Raw genomic sequence first — 14,041 nt, forward strand, 5'->3', positions numbered from 1 at the left:
ATCCCCAACCTCCCTACTGCTGTTTGTTGGCCTGTTTACAACTCCAACAAGCATTTTCTGCCCTTGGCTATTTCGCAGTTCTACCCATACCGATTCTACAGCATCCAAGCTAATGTCTTGCTATTGCATTAATCTCCTCGTTAACCAGCAATGCCACCTCACCTCCTCTTCCTTTCTGTCTATCCTTCCTGAATATCGAATACCCCTGCATGTTTAGCTCCCTGCCTTGGTCACCCTGGAGCCATGTCTCCGTAATTCAATTCATCCACCTTATTACGAATGCTCCTCGCATTAAGGCACAAAACTTTCGGGTTTGTTTTTCCTACCTCCCTTCGACCTTTTGCTTCTATCTTCCTTTTATGGCCCTCTGTCTCCTTGCCCAGGGGGTTCCCATCCCCCTCCCCTATTAGTTTAAACGTGACCTTTCCTCCACTCTCTTTCCCGTTAACTGCACGCATACGCTTCTACGTTGTTGACTCCACGCCCCCCACTATTTAGTTTAAACCCACCCGTGTAGCACTAGCAAACCTGCCTGCCAGAATGTCGGTCCCCTGCCAATTAAGGTGCAACCCGTACCTTTTGTATAGGTCACCTCTGCCCCAGAAGAAATTCCAGTGATCTAGAAATCTAAATCCCTGCCCCCTGCACCAACTCCTCAGCCACACATTCAGATCCCCTATCTCCCTGTCCCTACCCTCACTAGCATGAGGTACTGGAAGCAACCCAGATATAACTACCCTAGAAGTCCTGCTTTTCAGCCTCCTACCTAGTTCTCTACCTTCCTCAATCAACTTGAACTGCAGAAGTTGATTACAGAAACACTTCGAGATGACATGTTCCAATTACTGTCTTGCCCCTAAACTACTTACCCTTCCTCCTCACCGCCATAGTGAAGTAAACCATACAGTCACAGAGGCATATAGCATGGTAATGACCTTCAGACCAACTTGTTCAAGCCGACCAAGATGCTTAACCTAGCTTGTTTCACTGGTATGCACCTGACCCATATCCCTCCAAACCTTTCCTATCCTACCCATGCATCTGTCCAAGTGATTTTGAAATGTCGGTACTGCATCTTCCACCTGCTCGCTGTATGTTCACATCACCCTCTGTGTGATAACGTTGCCCCTCAGTTGCCTTTTCAGTCTTTTCTCTCCCACTTTAAACCTATGGCCTCTAGTTTTTTACGCCCTTACTCTGGGAAAAAGACTGGATGTTCTTCTTAACTATGCCCCTCAATTTTATATCCCTTTATAAGATCACCTCTCAGCCTCCGATGCTCCAGGAAAAATAAATACAGCCTTTCCAGCCTGTCCTTATAACTCAAACCTCCAAACCCAGTTACATAGGAAGGGTCTCAACCCGAAATGTCACCCATTCCTTCTCCAGAAACGCTGCCTGGCCCGCTGAGTTACTCCAGCATTTTGTGTCTACCTTACATCCTTATAAATCGTTTTTACACCCTCTCTAGTTTAATTGTAACCTTCCTCTAGCAGGGCCACCAGAATTGTGCACAGTACTCCAGATGTGACCTTATCAACGTCTTTTACAGCTGTCACATGATGGCCCAACTCTACTTAATATCCCAACTGATGAACATGAGTATGCCAAACACCTTCTTCGCCACTCTATCCACTCCTATGTCACCAGTTTAACGACACTATGTACCTTCAACTCCAAGTCTCTCTGTTCCATAACACTCCCCATGGCCCTAGCATTTACTGTGTATGTCCTGCCCTGGTTTTCCCTATAAAATGCAACATCTCACATTTATCCGAATTAAAATCCATCTGCCATTCCTTGGCCGATTGCCCAGTTCATCAAGTTTGTTTGATTGATTAAAGGTTACAGCATGGATCATTCACACTATTTCCATGTAATATCCACTTTCGCATCCACTCCCTACAAACCAGGGGACAATTTACAGAGGCCAATTGGGATGTGGGAAGAAAGTGGAGTGCCCAGAGGACACCTCAGTGGTCATGGTGAGAACGTGCAAACTCCACACAGACAGCACCCGAGGTCAGGATTGAACACAGGTCTATGGCACATGAGGCAGCTGCTCTACCAGATGCGCCATTGTGCCATCTAATCCTGTCACAATCGTAGATAACATTTTTCACTGTCCATTATGCCACCAATGTTAGTGTCATCTGCAAACTTACCAACCGCACCACCTACAATCACATCCAAATCATTAATATATATATAAGGAGCAGCAGTAGACCCAGCACCAATCCCTGTGGCACAAAACTTGTTACAGGCCTCTAGTCTAAAAGACAACTCTCTACCATCACCCTCTGTTCCTACCTTCAAGCCAATTTTGGATCCAGTTGGCTTGCTTGCCCTGGATCCCATGTGATCAATGGAGAGAAAGTTATTTCTACTTATTCACTTTGCAGGATCTGGACATTGTTGTCAAGGCCAGAATTTATTGCCCATCTCCAATTGCCCTTGAGAAGGTGGTGGTGACCCACTTCCCTCACTGTGATTCCTCTGACGGGAATCTTCCACAATGCTCACGATAGAGTGTCTCAGGACTCAGACCTGATGATTGAAGGCATGGTGATGTATTTTCAAATTAGGATTATCCACCATCACAAAAGTCGCAATGGTCCCACGTAATACCTTCAAGTTTCTTTTCATGTTCGTCTTGAAGAATAGTTATTGCAACAGTGTGATTATTCTCCAGCTCTGTGATTGTACTAGTATGGATGGCTGTCATGTCTTCAATCTAATAAAATATAAGAATAAAACATTTGGTAACTACCACAAACCTCAAGTAGACTTCAAGGACCTTTTATCTGTAAACTTTTCAAACTAATTTGGAATATGGATATAAAGGTTGTCCATATTCGGTAGGAATATGGTAAGACAATCGGTAGGAAAGAAACCAAACTTAATGCCAGCATTTATTTCAAGAGGGCTTGTATACAAAAAAAGGGATGTAATGTTGAGGCTCTATAAGGAGCTTTCCGCATTTGGAATATTGTGAGCAATTTTGGGCACCGTATCTGAGGAAGGATGTTCTGGCCAGAGGAGGTTTACAAGAATGATCCCAGGAATGAGTAGGTTAACCTATGATGAATATTTGTTGGTACTAAGCCTGTACTCGCTGGAATTTAGAAGAATGAGAGGGGTCCTCATTGAAACACACAGAATAGTGAAAGATTTGGATAGAGTGGACGTGGAGAGGATATCTCCACTAGTGGGAGAGTCTAGGACTAGAGGTGACAGCCTCAGAATTATATGATCTTTTAGGAAAGAGATGAGGAGAAATTTCTTTAGTCAGAGGGTGGTGAATCTGTGGAATTCTTTGCCACAGAAGGCTGTGGAGGCTGTCAATTGATATTTTTAAGGCAGAGATAGATAGATTCTTGATTAGTACAGGTGTCAGACGTTATGGGGAGAAGGCAGGAGAATGGGGCTAGGAGGGAGACATAGATCAGCCATGATTGAATGGCAGAGTAGACTTGATGGGCCGATTAGCCTAATGCTACTCCTATCCCTTATGACCATATCACCTAATGACACAAAGTGCCGGAGTAACTCAACGGGTCAGGCAGTATCTCTGAAGAATAGGGATAGGTGACGTTTTGGGTCTGGACCCTTCTTTGTCCATACTGACATTAGTTCACCAAAATTTCCTATAAAATCCACCAACCATCTGAAATTCCAAAAGAATAACGAAATGTTTCATAGTGGCAAGGCAGTGATTATGTCATGAAAAACATTTCAGAAAGGAACACATAAAGTGTTGGGGGAACTCTAGCATTTGTTGTTTCTTGTATCTCCATTAAGATGGCAATCCTGTCAATTGTTTTGATAAAGGACATACAAAAATTATTCTGTTAGGTCTATATAGTACAGTTGGTTAGCAGACTGCCCTCCATAATGTTTGGTTCAAAGATCCAACATTTATTTATTTACCTCTGTACTCCACAATTTGTGATTTGTAATCTCACATGTGGTTAAAGTGCACATTGTCAGATTTTATTAAAAGCCATTTTTATACATTTTGGTTTCACCATGTAGAAATTACAGCTGTGTTTATACATAGTCCCCCCATTTCAAGGCACCATAATGTTTGGGGGACATGGCTTCACAGATGTTTGTAATTGCTCAGGTATGTTTAATTGCCTCCTCAATGCAGGTATAAGAGAGCTCTCAGCACTTCGTCTTTCCTCCAGTCTTTCCATCACTTTGGAAAGCTATTTATCAACAAGAGGAGCAAAGTTGTGCCAATGAAGGTCAAAGAAGCATTATGAGACTGAGAAACAAGAATAAAACTGTTAGAGACATCAGCCAAACCTTAGGCTTACCGAAATCAACTGTTTGGAACATCATTAAGAAGAAAGAGAGCACTGGTGAGCTTACTAATTGCAGGCCAAGGAAGACCTCCACAGCTGATGACAGAAGAATTTTCTCTATAATAATCCCCAAACATCTGTCCGACAGATCAGAAACAATCTTCAGGAGTCAGGTGTGGATTTGTCAATGACCACTGTCTGCAGAAGACTTCATGAACAGAAATACAGAGGCTACACTGCAAGATGCAAACCATTGGTTAGCCGAAAAAATAGGATGGCCGGGTTACAGTTTGCCAAGAAATACTTAAAAGGGCAACCATAGTTTTGGAAAAAGGTCTTATGGACAGATTAGACGAAGATTAACTTATATCAGTGTGATGGCAAGAGCAAAGTATGGAGGAGAGAAGGAACTGCCCAAGATCCAAAGCATACCACCTCATCTGTGAAACAGGGTGGTGGAGGTGTTATGGCCTGGGCATGTATGGCTGATGAAGGTACTTATCTTCATTGATAATACAACTGCTGATGGCAGTAGCATAATGAATTCTGAAGTGTGTAGACACATCGTATCTGCTCAAGTTCAAACAAATTCCTCAAAATTTATTGGCCGGTGGTTCATTCTACAGAAAGACAATGATCCCAAACATACTGCTAAAGCAACAAATGAGTTTTTTAAAGCTAAAAAATGGTAAATTCTTGAGTGGCAATCACCCGATCTGAACCCAATTGAGCATACCTTTCATATGCTGAAGAGAAAACTGGATGGAACTAGCCCCCAAAACAAGCATAAGCTAAAGATGGCTGCAATACAGGCCTGGCAGTGCATCACCAGACAAGAGAAGAACTGGTGTTATCCATGAAACGCAAACTTCAAGCAGTCATTGCATGCAAAGGATTTGCAACAAAATATTAAACATGACTACTTTCATTTACATGACATTGCTGTGTCCCAAACATTATGGTGTCCTGAAATGGGGGGACTATATATAAACACCGCTGTAATTTCTAAATGGTGAAACCAAAATGTATATAAATGACCTTTATTAAAATCTGACAATGTGCACTTCAACCACATGTTTTTTTCTTTTACAAATCTCAAATTGTGTAGTACAGAGGCAAATAAATAAATGATGGGTCTTTGTCCCAAACATTATGAAGGGCGCAGCAAGGTTATGTATCTGCACCTAAGGTGAAAAGCAATTGTTGGGATCAAAGATAATGAGATTAATAATCAGTGCTCTCACTTCTCAACACATTTTGTATGGCAGCAATCTTTGCTTTTATTGTCGGAATGAGAAAATATAGCTATTTCACAATTAACTTTCTTATGGCCAAAAGGTTTTCAAAGCTATATAAATATATTTTTTTGCTGTTCTAACTATTTAAGAGTATTGAAATACATAGAACATAGAAAAGTTCAGCACAGGAACAGACTTTTTGGCCCACAATGTGCTGAACGTGATGCAAGTTAAACTAATCTTATCTACTTACACATAATCCATATCCTTTCATTACCTACATATTTTATGTCGTCGTGAATTCTTCCCAGAGAAGATCAAGTAGTACTTGGTAAACATTGTTCTGTTGTAGCAGTGCGCGAAATGGGCCCGGAATGAAGGTGAGGAGCCAGGCAAATTCCATAAAGGCTTTTATTTCTAGCAGAACACTACTCTCCGCTTCAGTGAGAGACTGAAGACTCGTCTTGCGCCAAAATCCCTGTTACTTATCTCCGTAGCTGGGAGCTGTCCATCACCGTGCTGGAAGGTTCGATGTGGGAGTGGCCTGACCCTTGGGAGCCGCCACAGGACACCCCCCCCTCCCCCAGAACCGGAGGCACGAAATGGACCGGCGGGCACAAAAGCCGACCGGATCGCATACACTGGTCAGCCGACGCAGGGGCCGGCGAAGGCGAAGGGAGCCGAAAAGGAGGACACCTCGCGGCCGAGGCTGGGCAACCTGCACCGGCAGGTCGATGTTCAGATGTGCTGGCTTTAACCAGTCGACCGACAGACTCCCTCTGGCCCCCCATGTCCAGCAAGGATCATGCTCCAGCACCCGGAACGGCTCTCGTACGGCCTCTGGAGCGGCGTCCGGTGTGCATCATGGTGCAGGAAGATGTAGGGACAGTCATGGAGAGCCGATGGCACGTGCAGATGGAAAACCCCATGGCGAGATGTCAGCACGGGCGCAAGCTTGCCCACTCGCTCGCAGAGGCATTGTAGGGTGGATGAGGGTGGCGCCTGTCGCCGTTGCGCTGATGTCACGAACTCACTGGGCACTTTGAGCGGCAATCCGTAAACGAGCTCCGCCGAGGATGAGCCCAAGTTCTCCTTGGGTGTGGTCTGGATGCCCAACAGGATCCACGGTAGAGTGTCTAGCCAGTACGGGCCGGTGAGTCGCGCCTTCAGTGTTGCCGGTGGAACCTCTCCACCATGCCGTTTGCCTGCGGGTGATAGGCCGTGGTGTGGCTGCACGCCCAATAGGTGGGCCATCGAGGACCAGAGCTTGGAGGTGAACTGTGGCCCACGGTCTGAGGAGATGTCCACCGGCACTCCGAAGCGGGCAATCCAGTGCGTGGACAGTGCGCGAACACGTCGCCGTCGAGGTATCAGCCAGCGGAATGGCTTCCGGCCACCGCGTCAAACGGTCCACCACCGTGAGGAGGAGGGTGACACCGCGAGATGGTGGAAGATGCCCCCCAATCTCCACATGTATGTGGTCGAACCGCCGGTGTGGTACACAGAATCGCTGGAGAGGTGCCCGGACGTGGCGTTGTATTTTTGCCATCTGGCAAGGGATGCAGGACCGTGCCCAGTGGCTGACCTGATTGCGCAGGCTGTGCCACATGAAATGGGCAGCCACCAACACTGTTGACGCCCGGATGGAAGGGTGGGCCAGGCCGTGGATGGCATTGAATACCTCCTGACACCAGGCAGCCGGGACGATGGGCCGCGGCTGGCCAGAAGAGACGTCGCAGAACAACGTAGTCCCCGCTGGACCAAACACCAACCTCCAGTTGTAGGCCGGAAATGGCAGTCCTGTAGGCAGACATCTCTCTGTCCTCCCGCTGAGCCGTTGCCAGGGTGGTGTAATCAATCCCCGGGGCCACGTCCAGGACGGCGTTGACGGTGGGGCGGGACAGTGCATCGGCGACCCGGTTCTTCCCCTCGATGAAACGGATGCAGGTGGTGAATTCCAAAATGAACGCCAGCTGGCGTTTGTGCCGGGCGGTCCACGTGTCTGACACCTTCGCGAAGGCGAACGTGAGGGGCTTATGGTCGGTGTAGGCAGTGAATGGGCAGCCTTCCAGAAAATAGCAGAAATGCTGAACTGCCAGGTACAGGGCGAGCAGTTTGCGGTCGAACGCGCTGTAATGCTTCTTGGCTCTATTTAACTGCCTGCTGAAAAAGGCCAGTGGGCGCCAGCATCCAGCCGTGAACTGCTCTAGTACCCACCACTGCCTTCTCCGGTGCATCCACCATCAGGGCAGTCGGGGCAACCTCTTGCGGGTGCACCAACATCGTTGCTCATGCGAAGGCTTCCTTCGCCTCATTGAAAGCCGACACTGCCTCGTCGTGCCACTGCACCTCCTTCCGCTTACCCGCCAGGAGCTGGAACAATGGTCGCATGATTCGTGCCGCAGCGGGCATGAACCGGTGGTAGAAGACAACCATCCCCACAAACTCCTGCAGGCCATGCACCGTTGAACGACGCTGGAAATGGCGGATTGCCTCGACCTTCTCCTGTAGTGGAACCGCACCTTGCGGGGTCATGTGATGCTCGAGGAAGTTGATGGAGGTGAGGCCGTCCCGGCACTTCTCCAGGTTGATTGCCAGGCCGTGCTCGTCGAGCCGCTGACACAGCTGCCGGAGATGTGAGCAGTGCTCCTGTTGGGAACGGCTCGCCACAGGGATGTCGTCGAGGTAGACGAAGACTAACCCGAGCCCGCAGCACATCCAGTTGAGAAGCCTGTGCGGCGTTTTTGAGGCCGAAAGGCATCCTCAAGAATTCAAAAAGGCGGAACGGTGTGATTATCGCCGTTTTGGGGATGTCGTCCGGGTGGACCGGGATTTGATGATATCCCTGCACCAGGTCCACCTTCGAGAAGAATTTGGCCCCCGCCAGTAGTGCATTTAAGTCCTGGATATGGGGGACGGGACACCGGTCCGCGGTGGTCACGTCGTTAAACCGCCGGTATTCACCACATGGCCGCCAACCGCCGCTCGCCTTGGGGACCATGTGGAGCGGGGAAGCCCATGTGCTGTCGGAACGCTGGTCGATCCCCAGGGACTCCATGGTGCGAAACCCCTCCCGGGCGATGTGGAGTCTGGAGTGGGGGGCCGGTGGTCTGGATATTGTGACTCACCCTGTGCTTGGAACTCATGGTGCAGAACTGGGGAGTCAGAATACCGGGGAAGTCTGCCAGCACCTGTGCGTATTTATTGTCGACCGCCGACACCGAGTCCCGAGGCGGCGCTGCCGGTACGACCGAGCGCAGGGAGATGGGCTTGAGTGTCGCCGAGTGGATCAGGTGCTCCTGCTGGACATCTATAAGGAGAGAGTGAGCCCGGAGGAAGTCCACGCCCAACAACGGTTGGGAGACGTCTGTGATGGTAAAGGGCCAGGTGAAATGGCAGGCCCCGAAGATGAGCGGGACTGTGCGAACCCCGTAGGTCTTAATGGGGCTGCTGTTCGCCGCGGTGAGCGTGGCCCCACCACCTACCGGAGTGGATGTCCAATGCTGTAGGGGGGGAGGATGCTCAGCGCCGCCCCGGTGTCGACCAGGAAGCGGCTCCCGGATCGCCGATCCCAGGCGAAGAGGCGGTGAATCTGGCCGGCCTTTCCCGGATACATGCAGGGCTGGTGGCACTGACGGGCTGCAGCCCCTCAGCGCTGGTGGAAAAAGCACCAGCGCCCCTGGGCGCCCAGAGCCTGCTGGGGCGGGGCTGCGGAAGGCGAACGCGTGGCAGGCGCACAGGTAAGAGATGACGCAGCCGGCTGTTTCCTGGTCCAGGGCGCCAAACATATAATAATACCTGGTGGCATCCACAGTAATGCCCCGCAGCTCGAATTGGGCCACCGCCTGTTGAAACCAGACATGAAGCTTGGCGGTCCAGAAGGTGGGCAATTTCAACGCTACCGCATTGAGCTGGGCCTGATCGGCTGGTGAGGCGGGCGGTGCGGCAGGCTGTGCGTCTTGTTCGGCTCTATCATATGGTAACGGAGCGTCGAGGGTCACCAGTGTAGCGGTGCGTGAAATGGGCCCGGAGTGAAGTCGAGCAACCAGGCAAATTCCGTAAAGGCTTTTATTTCTAGCAGCACACTACTCTCCGCTTCGGTGAGAGACTGAAGACTCGTCTTGCGCCAAAATCCCTGCTACTTATCTCCGTAGCTGGGAGCCGTCCCCGGACCTGTCCATCACCGTGCTGGAAGGTTCGATGTGGGAGTGGCCTGACCCTTGGGAGCCGCCACACCGTGTTGTTTTTCATCTTTCTCCTATGCTTTTGCTCCATCTTCAAAGAAATGGCTTTTTATGTTCTCAAGGTAGCAATCAATGAAGTTTCCCAAATAGAGACATAGAACATAGAAAATAGGTGCAGGAGTAGGCCATTCGGCCCTTCGTGCCAGCACCGCCATACAATATGATCATGGCTGATCATCCAAAATCAGTACCCTGTTCCTGCTTGCTCCCTATATCCCTTGATTCCATTGGGCCCTAAGAGCTATATCTAACTCTCTCTTAAAAACATCCTGTAAATTGGCCTCCACTGCCTTAAACTGTGACCCCCCGGTTCTGGACTCCCCCAATAACAGGAACATTTTTCCTGCATCTAGTCTGTCCAATCCCTTAAGAATTTTATATGTTTCCGTAAGATTCCTTCTCATCCTTCTAAATTCCAGTGAATACAAGCCCAGTCGACCCATCATATGCCAACCCGGGAATTAACCTGGTAAACTTTCGCTGCACTCCCTCAATAGCAAAAATGTCCTTCCTCAAATTAGGAGACCAAAACTGCACACAATACACCAGGTGCGGTCTCACCAGGACCATGTACAACTGCAGTGGGATCTCCTTGCTCCTCTACTCAAATCCTCTCGCTATGAAGGCCAACAAGCCATTTGCTTTCTTCACTGCCTGCTGTACCTACATGCTTACTTTCAGTGACTGATGCACAAGCACACCCAGGTCTTGTTGCACTTCCCCCTCTCCTGATTTGACACCATTCAGATAATAATCTGCCTTCTTGTTTTTGCCACCAAAGTGGATAACCTCACATGTATCCACATTATACTGCATCGGCCATGCGTCTGCCCACTCACCGAACCTTTCCAAGTCACCCTGCAGCCTCATAGCATCCTCCTCGCAGCTCACACTGCCACCCAGCTTTGTGTCATCCGCAACTACATTAGCTACCCTCCAGTCCACGGGAACTGATCCAGAGTCTATAGAACATTGGAAAATGATCACCAATGCATCCACGATTTCTAGGACCATCTCCTTGAGTACTCTGGGATGCAGACCACCAGGCCCTGGGGTTTTATCTGTCTTCAGTCCCAACAGTTTACATAACACCATTTCCTGACTAATATCGATTCCCTTCAGTTCTTTGAAACCTTGACCTTGAAACCTTCCTCCCTCCCACTAGATCCTCGGTCCCGTAGTATTTCCGGGAGATTGGTTCTGTCTTCACCAAGGAGGACACAAACAAAGTACTTGTTTAGCTGGTCTGCCATTCCCTTGTTTCCCATTATAAATTCAACTGTTTCTGACCGTAAGGGACCTACATTTGTCTTCACTAATCTTTTCCTCTTCATATATCCATAGAAGCTTTTAGTCGGTTTTTATATTCCCCGCAAGCTTTCTTTCATGCTCTTTTCTCCCCCCTCTTCATTAATCCCTTTTGTCCTCCTCTGTTGAATTCTAAATTTCTCCCAGTCCTTCGGTTTGGAGGATTTCTCCCACTCCTAAATTTCAAAATTTCTCCCAGTCCTCCTGCTTCCTCTGGCCAATTCATAGGCCTCTTCCTTGGATTTAACACTCTCCCTAATTTCACTTGTTAGCCATGGTTGAGCCGCCTTCCCCGTTTTATTTTTATTTTTAATGGTATTAAATTATAGTTTATACTGTAAAATGAATCTAAACTTGGACCCTTTATCAGGCAGTATGAAGTAAACTTCCTTGGAAAATGTAACAGGTATTATTAGTACATGGCAAGTGAAGAATCAGTTAGAGTCATAGAGTCATACTGCTCGGAAACAGGCCCTTGGCCCAACTCGTCCATGTCAACCAAGATGGCCCATCTAACCAACCCCCTTTACTCGCAATTGACCCATATCCCTCAAAACCTTTCCTTTCCATACACCTGTTCAACTGTCTTTCAAATGTTGTTATAGGACTTGCCTCAACTTTCACCTCTGGCTGCTCATTCCATATACCCACTACCCTCTGAGTGAAAAGGTTGCCCCTCAGGTTCCTGTTAAATCTTGCCCCTCTCACCTATGTCCTCTAATCAATGATTCCTCTACCCTGAGTAAAATCCTTTGTGCCTTCACCCTTTTTAATCTGACTGGATTACATCCATATTTTCTCTGTGAAAGTAGGTTCAAGAAGCCCTGTTGCCTTTTTGTAGCTTTGAAGACAAGGTATGTAAGATCACGGAATCATCAACAAATTAAAGTTGAAGATAGACACAAAAATCTGGAGTAAAGTCAGCTGGATGGCAAACAGAGGGGTAGATTGCACATTCTGTTGTTCTTGATGATGAGGTGGATGGTGCAAGGAGGAAAGTTAATCAGAAGCACAAAGAAAAATGATTTAAGGCTAGCTAGCCCTCACCACTACAATAAAATGCAAAAGACTGAGAAACGTCTAATATTCTTTGTTCCAAACCACAATTCAGTTCTGCAATACCAAGCTGATCCACTCCCAGATGATGAAGCTAAGCAGAAAACTACTGCATTACCTTATGTTGATCTTGTCACTTCCTTCACCAAAAAAGTGGGTCCCTTGCTTGTCTAAGTCCCAATTAAATTGGTGACTCTTCAACACCATGCCAGATTTATGAGCAGGGGTGGTTATGGATTTTAAATCCAATTAAGCTTTATGTTAATTATTAAGATGTTGATACGGACCTGTTCCTTGTGCTGAGACTGGATTTTCTTGAAATACACTGCATGTTCCTCAATGAGGTGCTCTTTTTCTGCAGTGTAATGAGCCTTCAACCTCTCTTCAAGGTTCTGGATCTCTGCTTGCTGTTGCAGTTGAAGCCTCTGTACTTCGATCTCAAACCTCCTATCCAGCTCTTGCTTCTCCTTTTGCAGCTTTTCACATCGTGCTGTGTTAAAGGCTAAAACAAATGTGAGCGATCACTGAAGATCAGCAAAGCATTGGGATCATATATAATGACGGGAAGGAATATTAAGACCACCTCTGGATAAAATAGATGTTTAAAACATTAAAAAATAAAACACAGCAATCAATGCAATCATTACATCAGTTCTATTTAGTAAAATGCAATGGTAAAAGAAAATTATCATTTCCAAACATGGCTGGTATTCGGAGCACAGATTTTGAGGTACCGAACAACAATGAAGTAGTGATGGTTGCAGATTGGTTATGTGTGGCATTTAATGCGAGTGTCATTCAAGGTGAGGAACTGAAAGCATCACAAAAGAATCATCAGTATAATGCAGTGTTTTGCCTTTGTACAGGCTACAGACATCAATAGGCTTGTCTGCTATTGATGGCTACAGACTCCAGGAAAGAGAGTTTGTGGAGTGCCTCCGAGATGGATTCTTAGAGCAGCTTGTACTGGAGCCTACCAGGGAGAAGGCAATTCTGGATTTAGTGTTATGTAATGAACCTGACCTGATAAGGGGCCTCGAGGTAAATGAGCCATTAGGAGACAGTGACCACAATATGATAAGTTTTACTCTACAAATTGAGAGGGAGAAGGGAAAATCGGAGGTGTCAGTATTACAGTATAGCAAAGAGGATTACAGAGGCATGAGGCAGGAGCTGGCCAAAATTGACTGGAAGGAGGCCCTAGCAGGGAAGACTGGAACAGCAATGGCAGGTATTCCTGGGAATAATGCAGAAGTTGCAGGATCAATTTATCCCAAAGAGGAGGAAAGATTCTAAGGGGAGTAAGAGGCACCCGTGGCTGATAAGGGAAGTCAAGGACAGCATAAAAATAAAAGGGAAGAAGTATAACATAGCAAAGAAGAGTGGGAAGCCAGAGGATTGGGACTCTTTTAAAGAGCAACAGAAGATAACTAAAAAGGCAATACGGGGAGAAAAGATGAGATACGAGGGTAAACTAGCCAATAATATAAAGGAGGATAGTAAAAACTTTTTTAGGTATGTGAAGAGGAAAAAAATAGTCAAGGCAAATGTGGGTCCCTTGAAGACAGAAGCAGGGGAATTTATTATGGGGAACAAGGAAATGGCAGACGAGTTGAACCGGTACTTTGGATCTGTCTTCACTAAGGAGGATACAAACAATCTCCCAGATGTTCTAGTGGCCAGAGATCCTAGGGTAACAGAGGAACTGGAGGAAATCCACATTAGGCAGGAAAAAGGTTTTGGGTAGACTGATGGGACTCAAGGCTGATAAATCCCCAGGGCCTGATGGTTTGCATCCCAGGGTGCTAAAGGAGGGGGCTCTAGAAATTGTGGACGCATTAGTGATTATTTTCTAATGTTCTATAGATTCCGGGTCAGTTCCTGT

General features: G+C 47.3%; 1 protein-coding gene across 1 annotated transcript in view; it reads right to left on the reverse strand.

The window, feature by feature from the left end:
- Positions 1-14,041, reverse strand: part of LOC144595200 (microtubule-associated tumor suppressor candidate 2-like) — a 128,833-nt gene that overhangs the window by 16,891 nt on the left and 97,901 nt on the right. Inside the window, exons 6-7 of the mRNA XM_078402386.1 lie at positions 12,444-12,658; positions 2,629-2,734 (exon numbers count right to left, since the gene is read on the reverse strand). Of these exons, the coding sequence (XP_078258512.1) occupies positions 2,629-2,734; positions 12,444-12,658 (321 nt within the window). The remainder of the gene's footprint in view (positions 1-2,628; positions 2,735-12,443; positions 12,659-14,041) is intronic.

Source organism: Rhinoraja longicauda, chromosome 7, assembly GCF_053455715.1.
Source record: "Rhinoraja longicauda isolate Sanriku21f chromosome 7, sRhiLon1.1, whole genome shotgun sequence".
Classification (NCBI taxonomy): Eukaryota; Metazoa; Chordata; class Chondrichthyes; order Rajiformes; family Arhynchobatidae; genus Rhinoraja; species Rhinoraja longicauda.